Below are 12,252 nucleotides of genomic sequence, written 5' to 3' on the forward strand. Positions count from 1 at the left end.
ACAAATTATATACAACCTGTTTACCAATTACAACTCTAACGTAAGAAAAATGAAAGAATATGCATTTACAACTCTAAACGTAAGATAAATGAAAGAATATGCATCTTTCATTGATGAACAAGAAAGAAAATACTTTTTTGAATTTTGAGTCATACTTTGGTTTATTCTAAACATATACACGGTGTTTACTTCTCGATGCCTTGTTGCAGATACTGTATCAAATCGTACGCAGAGGTGGTCCATTTGTTGTAGGCATCGGTACAGACATGGACCATGAAGCGAGCGGCTTCACGCTCATTCATCTCGGGATGAAATCTCTTGCGAATTTTCACAATTGGATCTCCTCTGCTGAAGCAAGGCAATCCACTTTCCACCATCATTTCCACTGTACTGATGATCCCATCCATGTACCGGCGAGCAGCCAAGTAACCCTTAACGCACAAGCTTTTTACGAGAGAGCATATATAGAACGGTCTCAGAATCTCAAATGGTTTCATTGAAAAGATTATAAGTGTTGAGACAGGTTTACGAATACTACACCTGACAAACTGACGCCAAGTTTCGCTCTTCATATCCCTTGATGGATCAAGCAACTGCGTCATTTCGTGGCTCAGTTTGAAATGTGCGCTCTCAAAACGCATGTTTCCACCGGGGGAAGTTTCAAAAATGAAACCAAAATCAATGTGAACAAGCCTTCCCATGCTGCATTCGCAAAATATGTAATGGTTATTGACTTATTTCATAGATTCAGAATCTAACAAACAAGAGGGTTTCAAAAGGTGTGTGTAATCATACTTGTCAAAGAGGAGATTGCCGTTGTGCCTATCTTTCGGCTGGAGTAAGAGACTTGCCACGGCATAACCAGCGCTGCTGCTGAGGAAGTTAGCCCGTGTCGTTTCAAAGGTGGGTGAGCCAACGGGTCCAAACTCTTGCTGAAAGATCTCATACAAGCCGCCATCGGCTGATTCACCCATTTGACTTCTGCTTCGTGTATTTGGCACAACCTGTTGTAATAAAGACCACAAGAAAAATAATAAAACAACACACCTCAACACACCTCAGGTATGGGAAGGCTGAGAAATGCGAATGAGCTAGAAGCTTTTTCCTGCGTTAAAAACTTAAAATATGTGTTTTAAAAAGCTAGAACATACCTCAATTATTCCCCTCCCGGCCCCAGTTGGAAGTACTCCATATGGAAAAAGATAGAGATTGAGACCAACCGCTTGAAATATGTCTCTAAGAAGAGATATCACTTGAAGTGCAAGAACATCTTGACGGCAGTCATCTCCAACCTAATGAAACAAGAGAGGACCAAAGTACAGTAAACACACAAACTGTTTGTAGTTTAATTCATTTAGCGGAAGAGCAAGATAGACACATTGATTTATTTTCTTGAATTGGCTACACATTACGGAAACGGCATCATAGAAGAACAACTTTCATGTCGAGCGCACATATATATGAAAAGTGCAGAAAGCTTACCTTGAAAATACAAGCCTGTGGTTTCACATCATCGTGGTCACCATCACGATCAACAACGTTAAAAGTTATCATGATAGGGACTTTGGCAGCCGATTGTAAGGGTATTCCACTGTCTACTTGAATACCCCTGACGAGCTTGTTAGGAGCAGTTGACAAATAAAGCTCTTCTCCTTGCATTTTGATTTTCTCCAACTCACTGCCACGGCAAATGTTATATATTTGACATATGCAGACTCAATTGGAGCACAATCTCCGGTAAGAAAAAGTATAGAATGATACCTCCTGATACCATCTCTGCGTTTTTCTTTTGGAAGAGTAAATAATACCCCAAAAATAGAGGTAACCTTGTCAAAGAAGTCAAACTCTCTCCTGAATAGATCCAACGAGTTGGGAGTGAAGCTAGCTATTATATGCTGCCGAACCTCAGGCAAAAATGCTCGGAAAGTCGCATTCTGTAATAAAACAGAGACAACGGGGGGATGAGCTCAGCGTTTTACAGCCCAACAGTAGAAAGCTATCGAAAACGGCTAGCTGAACAGATTACTAGGTTTTCCATGTTTCATGACTCAAGACTCATCACTGCTCTACAAGATGTTTTCCAAAGACAAAAAGATGCAAAAGAAGAATAACTCGTAATGACATATCTCTATCTATATAAAATAAAGAAGAAAGAATATGGACTCTACATAAAAGCTGACATCAATGATATATAAAAGCATAAATAAAGATAATCATTGGCAGACCTTGTCGTAAACACCATCCTTCACTGTTTCCTGAACAGACTCACCCTGGCATTATAGAAACAGAGATTACAAGATTAAAAAAGTCTGCCAATTCGTTCTATGTAAAATGAAATCCTTACAAACTCCACGAAGTTAAACTCACTTCCAAATGCCAAATGAGGATATGAGCAAATATGTCGCTTCTTTTTGCAGCTCTTAGAAGATACCCTTCAACTAGCCTCTGCGAGCAAAAAGGTTCAAAAAGAAGACAGGCTTTTTAACATTTTATACCCAGTAAAGGGAAAGAATCGTCAAGTAGCTCATCACACAACATCTAACCCCTGGATAATTGCAAATTTTCACATCTTTTTTTTCAAAAGAAGTGACCACCAAAACCTTATACAATTGAGAGTCCAGACACGGTTTCTGAAGATGTGTGGCTGATAAACGGAACACTAATATGAAAACAGGGGAATTTGTTTTAATTTACACAAATTACCAACAAAACGAATGTTCTCTGGGATGCTAATTAATTTATCACCAAAAAGCAGCATACTGTTCTTCAAACTGCTTAGAGCGAGATAAAAGAGTGATGTGGGGCATGAATTATAGATTTATCACTTAACGACTTACCTGTTGATCATAGCGCAGAGACTGCACTAACTGCGGCATGAAAAAAGTCACTCGCTCAGGAGGGTAGGACTCTATAACTCTTAGAACATATGCCATGACACGTGGATGCCCCTTATAAGCAGGTGTGAGAAGCCCAAGAGCCTGCGTAATGGAACAAGCATCCCAGTGAGAAACTTAACCGAATATAACTCAAACAATACAAAGGATTAGACATAATACCATTTTGTAACTTTCTAAACCCAGAGATTTGAAGCATGTACAACCCAGCAATCCGATTCTCAACAAATTTAGTAACTTTGATAAATTAGTCAAATGAAAATCTGTTCGGTTTCCATCATGCCTCACTGATTTTGTGGACATCCTCCTCTTACTTACTAAAAAACATGATGTGTAGTTTACCTTTAACAGCACAAAAATAAAATTAATACAGAATCTGTCTTTCTTAGTCCTATATTTAGTGACCTCTGTAAAACCGTACCTGAACTAGCTGCGTGACTTCGGATCTCACAGCAATATTTGCCGGAAATCTTGATGCTAATGACATAGCAATCCTTGGATCCACTGAAAAGGCAGTTTTGGCATGTTCGGTTCATTTCCCAGAGCTTATTTTGAGCCGTGGATATGGACTGTCCCTGTAAATAAGTTGCAATTTGGAAGAATGAATATCAACAGTGTAGGTAAACAAAAAAACTTTATAACTTGAACAGCAGAAAGACGATCTATTACTTTGGACCAATTGGTTGTGCCCAAACGTCAAGCCTATCAGATTCATGTTGGCAAAGAGTTAGAAGCAGTTGCTTCCTCTTCTCTTTTCCCACTGCATAGTTGTCCACTTTACCCCAGACAGGATGATGCTGATCAATCTGTAAACATCCATCCCACATAAAGACCATAGTTAGCCTTCAAATGAAGTACCAAATAGTGCATATAGCAGCATGAAAGTAGAAATATAAAGAAGACAGTTATCATACCAAATCAGTTAAGTTCCCGTTTTCAAGAGCTCTTCCTTTGAAATCAGATTGGCTAAAATCTGATCGCTCGTTTGACAAAAACTGAGTAAAAGCTGAAACAGATTGAGCCTCACTCTGACAAAAATTCGGAATGTTTACATCATACCACTCTGGCTGACGAGAAAACCAGCCTAAAGAAGTCCTGGAATAGACAAATTTTTTTAATAAAACAAGGGTAAATCACAGATAATGATGAAGATCGCTGCAACAGTACTTAAGTATTTCGAAGCATCTGGGAAAGGTCAGGTTGGATGTCTAATCTCGATAAATTTAAGAAATGTTTAGCATAAAGCTACTTTCAATCTAAACTCCACCTGTCATATTATCAAATTGTTCAATATGTTTCGCCAAGCAAATCTACAATGTAACAAAAAACAGGAAGAATAACAAAAAGTCACCTGTAGATTCGATCTTCCAATAGCTGGAGTCCACGTCTAAATTTATGCCTAGCGTCCTGTCTTTGGCATGAGAAGAACTTCAGTCCAAGGAGCATCAAAGAAAAAAAGGTTCCAGTCGCTGCCGGGTGGTGGGTAAAGCACCAATCAAGATTTGTACTCCGTTGCAACAGCCTACCAAACAACAAGAGTTGCTCCACGCTATCATGTCGAACAACCTAAAGAAACATGGAAGGAACAAGAAACACAATCGCTCAAATACACCATATCTGCATCAAATGTAGCATTGATGCTTCCTTATCGTCAGTAGGCAAATTCTTAAGTGAATTGCAATATCTTACCTAAGGCCTTTAGCAGAATAATAATATCAATTCAACTAAGATCACAAAAAAACTCATCTACCGTAACACTTTTGATCGACTTATGGTTTCAAAGCAGATATAGATAAAACTTCTAGATAAACTTGCTATGCACAATTGTATATAGAATAAAGCCTAACCTCAAAGCGATCTATCAAAAATCCAAGCCATAGTCTGTGAGCGACTATTTGAGCAACAGGGTCACTATCAGGTGGGCTTTCTTGTTCTCCAGGGGCAAGTTGGGGTCTTCATTTTGCAGCTGGGCCATAGTAACGCACACCAGATGCAAAGAGTCCTTGCTTTGCATCACTTGTCCATATCCATGCATCAATAAGTTCGGCAAGGACAAGAGATCCCAGTTGTGGAGCAGCAGAAACCAACCAGGTCCAAATGTATACACCAGCTTCCATAGCATCTGGAGTTAATATATAAGCTGGACACCAACAAAGGAGACGCAATAAACGAGAAAATCCCTTGATATCTGTTTTAGGCTCACCAGCCTGCTACAACAATAATAGTAGAAAATAAAACATTAGAAGATACTATTTAGCTGGAAGATATGGCAAACCCATGTTTTCTTACTTACCAGATTTGACAGAAGTACTGCAGTTGCATGAGAACAAGTTTCTCGGAATTGCGACTTGTCAGTCTCTCCTCCTTTCTCAGCAGTATTAACAAATTGTTGAAGGCGCCGCACAGAATTGGAAATCAATGTGTCATTGCAAGTAATGTTGTCCAGTATTACAATGCCAGCAATGTGTCTAGTAAGTTTGCACTTTAACATTGCATTAGCTACACAACTACCAAGTACCTCCAAGTTAAAGGCTTCAGAAGCTTTTAAATTTGGCCCAGACGCTGCAGCTGCTGCAGCCATCACAGCTGGAGTATTTGCTGTCTTTAACCGAAACCAAATTTCATTTTTCCCATTTGAAATCTTTATCTCAGTTAAAAGAGAAACCACATCAGCTGTAGTTTGTGTTCGCTGCAATGTGTTTGCCTTACACAGCTTATCCTGAAATGCATAATCAAAACTCAGGTTATTCCAGAAAGGAAACAATAAAAAAAACAGTCTAATTGACAGCAGGCTATAATAATACTTTTAGTACAATGTATAATCACGAAAAAGACACCAATGAATTAATTCAGAAACATTTAAGAATAAAAGTGGTAGAGAGAGGGAAACAGAAAAAAAAAAGGAGACTTCACATCTTTAAGCATTTTAAGAAAACAGAGGAGCCTAAAGTTATAATGAAATAGATTTAGAGACAGAGCAAGGAAGTAGTACATGCACTTCGACAGAACAGACAGAAATTATTTCATTGCAATAGGTTTCTCGTATTAAAATATAAAAAAAATATAGATTTCCTCACACCGAACCGGATAATAAAACAACTGTAATAAATAAAGATATTCGAATTGCATAAAGAAGAAGATAGGGAAGGAAACCTGAAGCAAACCCTGAGTAGTGCATGGAGCATATGAAAGTGATATTAAGATCCATTCTCGAACAACTTTCTGGTATAAAGATCGAACGGCAGCAGTCCAAGCAGGATTGTTGACAACCGTTAAAGGTGTATTGTCATGAACAAGGAATAGCAAAGTATCCAGACAAGACGAACTCCAGAGTACATGCGTTTCTCATTGTTAGATGGTCCATAAATTAATGCGTAATTTCCAAAAGCACAGTTGATGCAGGCAAAATTCCTACCTGGGGAAACTTATCCCTGATCTGAATCAACAGGTTCACTGAGATATCTCGTATGTGTTCATCTCTCTGTGACATATTCTTTATCAGGAAACATGCATGTGCGTACATAGTCGATTCCCTAATACTAGCATCTTTCCCTGTAAGAGATATCCGATCTTCCTGAAACCAGATGAAATGTCCATAAGATTCACCAACTGCTAGAGTTCTCACAAAAGCAGAGGAAACAAAAAAAAAAGAATAAAAAGTAAAAAAAAAACAGAAAAGTAAAGCTGATACTGGTGACAGTTGACATAACGACCAAAATGCGCATAGATATACAGCTAGAGCCAGTCCAGTTGCCACCAAAATTCCACGTGTGCTATAAATATAATCAATATATAAACAGGTACTTGACATACCAGCCATGACAATGCTGCTTCAAAGGCTCTATGCACAATCGCTGTCAAACACTGGGAAACAACAGGAGTGAGGTTCGGAGATTTCAGGTACTCGAAGACGCAGCTGAAGGCACTTCGGGAGGGAGACACACTTAAGCCACCATTAAGGATACCCCCATTGCTACTAAAGCGTATGACCTCCAAAAGGGCTACTGCAAGTAGATAGGTAGCCTTCACTCCTGAAAGAAGAGAGAGAACCGTTTTAGTCATTATACTAAAACGTAGGATATCAACAATATTTCTAAATTTCTACATATCGAATTCAGACACATCACATCTGTTTGACCTGAGATAGTGTTCATTGCTGAAACATCAACTTGACCACCCAAGGCAATTGAAAGAGCAGTTCTCTGGGTTGAGGCTACTTTCTTATTCCCAATTCCTCGAGAACAATCAGAACTATGAAGCGCATTGAGCTCTAATTCGTCTTCAAGCCATTTTACAGAACTGACGACCTACAAAGAGCACATACTCAATCAGTTATCAGTAAAACACAGAAAGTATTGAAAGATCTAAACCTCAGTATATAGAAGGCTGATGTGGGGGCAGAAAAATGGTACTGTGGCTAGACTAACTAACAAGGGGAGGAGTGCCCTGAGAAATCCTCTGAACAGCAAGAGACCACTGAGTGTTCCAAATGTAATGCCCTCCTACAGCTTGTAGAGCGAACGTACTAAGTGTTCCAGCATTTTTCACGGAATTAGATGTCGTCTTCACTTCCGGAAGAGGAGGTCTTAGAATAGAAGGTGCTAAGCCAAACAGGGCAATATAGAACCATAGATTGCGGAACAATTTCAAAATTGATAGTTCCACATAGGAAGTAGATCGAAGTCCGAACATATTTCCGCAACAGCAGGAAGAAGAGGACCTAAAAGGTTTGCACTGCTCCTAGAAGAAAATGAAGCACGTCATTAATAATACAATCACTGTCAATAAGAAAAAATTTTGATATGGAGAAACGTTTTCTAGATCATTTCTTATACTAAGCTATAAGGATGGGAGAGCGTTAGATGTGATATCAAGATTGACACTATGAGTACTCTCAATAAATCAATCCCTTAAATCTTTGTCTCTTGTTGACTCAAGTAGTTTCTGTTCTTTTTCTATGTTTCTGTGTTTAATTATAACACAAAACCAATAGCTTTATGCAAGCTAGGATCATTTAAATGGTTAATTACCCTCCACGTTCGGACTCAGAAGCCAGGCTTACATCTGAACATAAGGAAAGCAGCCGATGGCGATAGTCTGCACGCAGTTTTGTATTCATCAAGACCACTAGCAACTGTAAGAAATCCTGCAGCAAGAGTCTGCAATTCAATGGGATATGTGAGGATTAGTGTAATAGGAAATATAAAAAAAAAAAAACACAGAAGATGAACAATGTATCAGATTACATTATAACTCTACGTGGTCGGTTCTAGATTTTAGTGCTGATGTTTTGCTTTCCTCAGATCCTTCCGTCGATCGTTTGCTCAAGTAACCTCTAGTCATCAGAACTACAGTCTCACGGTAGGACTTCTCAAATCCTAATGTTGCTATCCGAGATACAGCATCAAGAAGCTGCATATAAGTGGCAATAGATGCATAAGTATGCATAAGCTTATATATGGTATAAATTTGTTCTATTGCCAAAAGTTTGAAAATTTGACACAGAGAGAATAACAGCCAGCAAGTTATCACTTGAAAATGGAGCCATACATTGAGTCGCGAAGAGCAAGGAGTTGAAGTATCACCCTCTTCTAGGCTTTCAATAAAAAATGGGAAAATCATGTCTGCTACTTCAGGCTTTTTAACAGCAACGCTGATATCAGTAAGCAGCTGTATAACATTCAGTTGTACAGCAGGGACTTCCTTCTCTCTATCAACCTGAAGGCCAAATGATTTGATAAGAAATTCACTTTTTATTGATTAGAAATCAGAATTACACACCCCAAGCGTATGAACTTGAAAGGCAAATTCCTCTTGAACTCCACAAATCAGAGAACAAGCCCAGACTTCTCTAACAAACTCTCGATAAAACCCACTAATTTGACTACTCCCTTTTATATAACAAGGGCTCACATTGACTCTTGAGACTTTTATCTAAAAATATCTTTAACAAACTGCCAGCTCAGCAAGTAGTTGACTCTGCTTCTTCTCCCTTTGACTTCTTTCCTTTACGGTAGTATGCTCTCCATGGTATATCAATACCCCCGCGTTTCAGAACCAGCTTGTCCTCAAGTGGAAATAATGGAAACTGATGCTTGAAGTCTCTTATCTTTAACCACGAGTTCTCATGTTCCGGAAGGCCCTTCCACTTCACTAACACCTCCAAATGACCCTCTGTTCCATAACGTGACTGCAACAGATCTTCTGGTTCGATAACCAACTCCTCATTAGTTGTTACTTCTGTTGGTAAAGGGGTCACTATGGAACCTTCTCCGATCACCGGTTTTAATTGTGAAATGTGAAACACCGGGTGGATTTTAGACTCAGCCGGAAGTTTAAGCCTGTATGCCACTTTCCCAATTCTCTCCAACACTTCAAAAGGGCCATAATATCGAGCAGCTAACTTCTGACAGAGTCTTTTACTTACGGATTGTTGGCGATATGGTCTAAGCTTAAGGAACACTTTTGCACCGACTTCAAATTCAAGATCCCTCCGGTGCTTATCTGCGTTATTTTTCATAATGCTCTGTGCCCTTAATAGATTCTGCTTAACCATTGACAACATCGCATCACGTTCCTTCAGCATTGTCTCTAATTCAAAGTTACTTGTTGACCCTTCTTCATATGACAATAATGCTGGAGGTTCTCTTCCATAAACGAGCTGAAATGGAGTACACTGCGTGGACGTGTGGAATGATGTATTGTACCACAATTCTGCCCAAGCCAGATATTTTGCCCACGACTTAGGTTGTTGCGAAGCAAAGCAACGAAGATAGGTCTCAAGACATCTGTTTAACACCTCAGTTTGACCGTCCGACTGAGGATGGAATGCCGTGCTAAACCGAAGCTTGGTTCCAGATGCTTTAAAGCACTCTTTCCAGAAGTTGCTGAGAAAGATTTTGTCACAATCGGAGATTATAGAACGAGGGTACCCATGAAGTCGAATGATTTCCTGAACAAATTTTTGAGCCACGTCGAAAGCAGTAAAGGGGTGCTTAAGACCAATGAAGTGACTATACTTGCTCAGCCGATCAACTACTACCAGGATGACATTGATGCTATGTGATTTCGGAAGTCCTTCAATGAAATCCATGGAGAGATCTTCCCATATCTGTTTTGGAGGTTCGATTGGTTGGAGTAAAATCCCGCCGGTGAGAGTGTTGAATATTTATTGGCCTGACAAACTGAGCATTCCGACACATACTTCTGTATAGTTGCTTTCATTTTCCTCCAATAGAACATAGACCGAAGATGCATCAATGTTTTTAAAACTCCTCCGTGACCACCCAATACACTGTCATGGTACTCCTTTAACAGCATAGGAATATGACGTGATTGTTGCGGTAAAACCAGTTTCCTGTTGTAAAATAACCTTCCATCATTAATAGAGTATCCTGCCTTAACTGATTCACCCACTGTCAGCTTACGAATTAACTCTTGTATCTCTTCATCTTCGTCTATCTCTTTTAACAAATCCTGAAGCTGTAGGCTTGAAGGAATCGTTATGGAATATAACAATGTTGTTGTGGATGGAATTATTCTAGATAACCCATCAGCCACCTTGTTCTCACTCCCCACTTTATATTCAATGTCAAAGTCATATCCCATAATCCTTGTAAGCCATCGTTGGTAGTCTAAAGTAACCTCCCTCTGCTCCAATAGGTACTTAAGACTCTGTTGATCAGTCTTTACCACAAATCTTCTGCCCATCAAATAGTGCCTCCACTTTTGAATCGCCAAAACTATGGCCATTGACTCTCTTTCATAGATAGGTTTGAGCTGTTCTCTCTCAGATAGGCCATGACTGAAGTAAGCAATTGGGTGCTTCCCTTGCATCAACACTGCGCCCAACCCATACCCTGAAGCATCGGATTCTACCACAAAGACTTGAGTAAAATCTGGTAATGCGAGCACTGGAGTAGAGATCATTGCTTGTTTCAGGTTATCAAAAGCATTCTGTGCATCACTGGACCACTCGAACTGATCTTTTTTTAGGAGTTCCGTTAGAGGTTTTGCTAACAATCCATAGTGGTGTACAAATCGTCTGTAATAGCCTGTCAAACCCAGAAATCCTCTAAGTTCCTTTACTGTTCTTGGTGTCGGCCATTTTTCCACTGCAGCAATCTTTTGAGGATCTGTTGCTACTCCTTTCGATGATATAATATGGCCGAGATACTCTACTGATTCTTCCCCAAAGGAACACTTCTTTTTGTTAGCAAATAAGTGCTGATCCTCAAAGACTTGCAAAACCATTTCCAAGTGTTTGCTATGTTCCGAGATATTCGAACTATAGATGAGAATATCATCGAAAAATATTAACACAAATTTACGCAGAAACTCCTTAAACACCTCATTCATCAGAGCTTGGAATGTTGCCGGTGCATTAGTTAGCCCAAATGGCATCACTAGAAACTCATAGTGACTGTCGTGAGTTCGAAAAGCTGTCTTTTCGATGTCCTTCTCTTCCATCCTGATTTGGTGATAGCCAGATCTTAAATCCAACTTCGAAAACAGCTTCGCACCGTGCAACTCATCCAGAAGTTGATCTATCATAGGAATAGGGTACTTGTCCGGTATCGTAGCTCGGTTCAGTGCCCTGTAATCAACGCAGAAACGCCATGAGTTATCCTTCTTTTTAACCAATAGAACCGGGCTTGAGTACGGACTACGGCTTGGTCGAATCAACCCACCATCCAACATTTCTTTTACCAGTTTTTCCATTGCTTCTTTATGGGCATGCAGATACCTATAAGGTCTTACGCTGATTGGACCCATTCCCGGATGGAGGTTAATGACATGTTCCCTGCCTCTCAAAGGTGGTAAACCCGTGGGTATCTGAAAAACATGTTCATATTTTGCCAAAACCTCTGCGATGGGTGCTGATATCACTTGTTCTTTGCGTTGCGATGTTGGAGCTGTCAGCAAATTCAACATAACTCCTTGTTTGTGAGCCGCAAAGTCCGGTTGCAAATGTTTCAATGTCAGATTTGTGGAATGTAGAGATGGATCCCCCACGAGAGTAACTTGGCGTCCTTGATACAAAAATGAGAACTCATGTGTCTCCCAATCGATCTGACATTTGCCAAGTGTTCTCAGCCATTGAACACCCAATATTATATCAGCACTACCGAGTTCCAACACAATGAAATCTGCCTTGAATGTCAACCCTTGTAACATCAGTTGCACATCTTTGCAAACTCCGGTACCTTGAACTGACACCCCTGTACCCAACAAAATCTCCAGTTGAGGGTGTTGTACTGTTTTAAGGTGAGCTCGTTTAATGAGGTCTGGTGTGATGAAATTATGGGTTGCTCCACTGTCCAACATTACCACCACTGTACTTTTCTTGACTGTACCC

At 39.8% G+C, this 12,252-nt stretch overlaps 1 protein-coding gene across 1 annotated transcript; it reads right to left on the reverse strand.

Moving 5' to 3' along the window:
• Window positions 1-2: 2 nt before the first annotated feature.
• On the reverse strand, window positions 3-11,604 carry LOC18010743 (phosphatidylinositol 4-kinase alpha 1). The gene is given in 27 exon segments (XM_024150375.1): window positions 3-444; window positions 541-702; window positions 796-1,004; window positions 1,152-1,292; window positions 1,483-1,678; window positions 1,762-1,934; window positions 2,226-2,270; window positions 2,368-2,445; window positions 2,838-2,978; window positions 3,316-3,469; window positions 3,564-3,700; window positions 3,809-3,989; window positions 4,246-4,460; window positions 4,742-5,101; window positions 5,188-5,613; window positions 6,048-6,230; window positions 6,310-6,468; window positions 6,708-6,925; window positions 7,033-7,201; window positions 7,326-7,570; window positions 7,573-7,634; window positions 7,925-8,053; window positions 8,149-8,306; window positions 8,445-8,612; window positions 8,676-8,785; window positions 8,907-10,035; window positions 10,038-11,604. Coding segments are annotated over 27 exon segments (7,164 nt in total). The 5' UTR covers window positions 11,595-11,604; the 3' UTR covers window positions 3-185.
• Between the last annotated feature and the right edge of the window lie 648 nt (window positions 11,605-12,252).

This window comes from Eutrema salsugineum, unplaced genomic scaffold (assembly GCF_000478725.1).
Source record: "Eutrema salsugineum unplaced genomic scaffold, Eutsalg1_0 scaffold_7, whole genome shotgun sequence".
Taxonomy (NCBI): domain Eukaryota; kingdom Viridiplantae; phylum Streptophyta; class Magnoliopsida; order Brassicales; family Brassicaceae; genus Eutrema; species Eutrema salsugineum.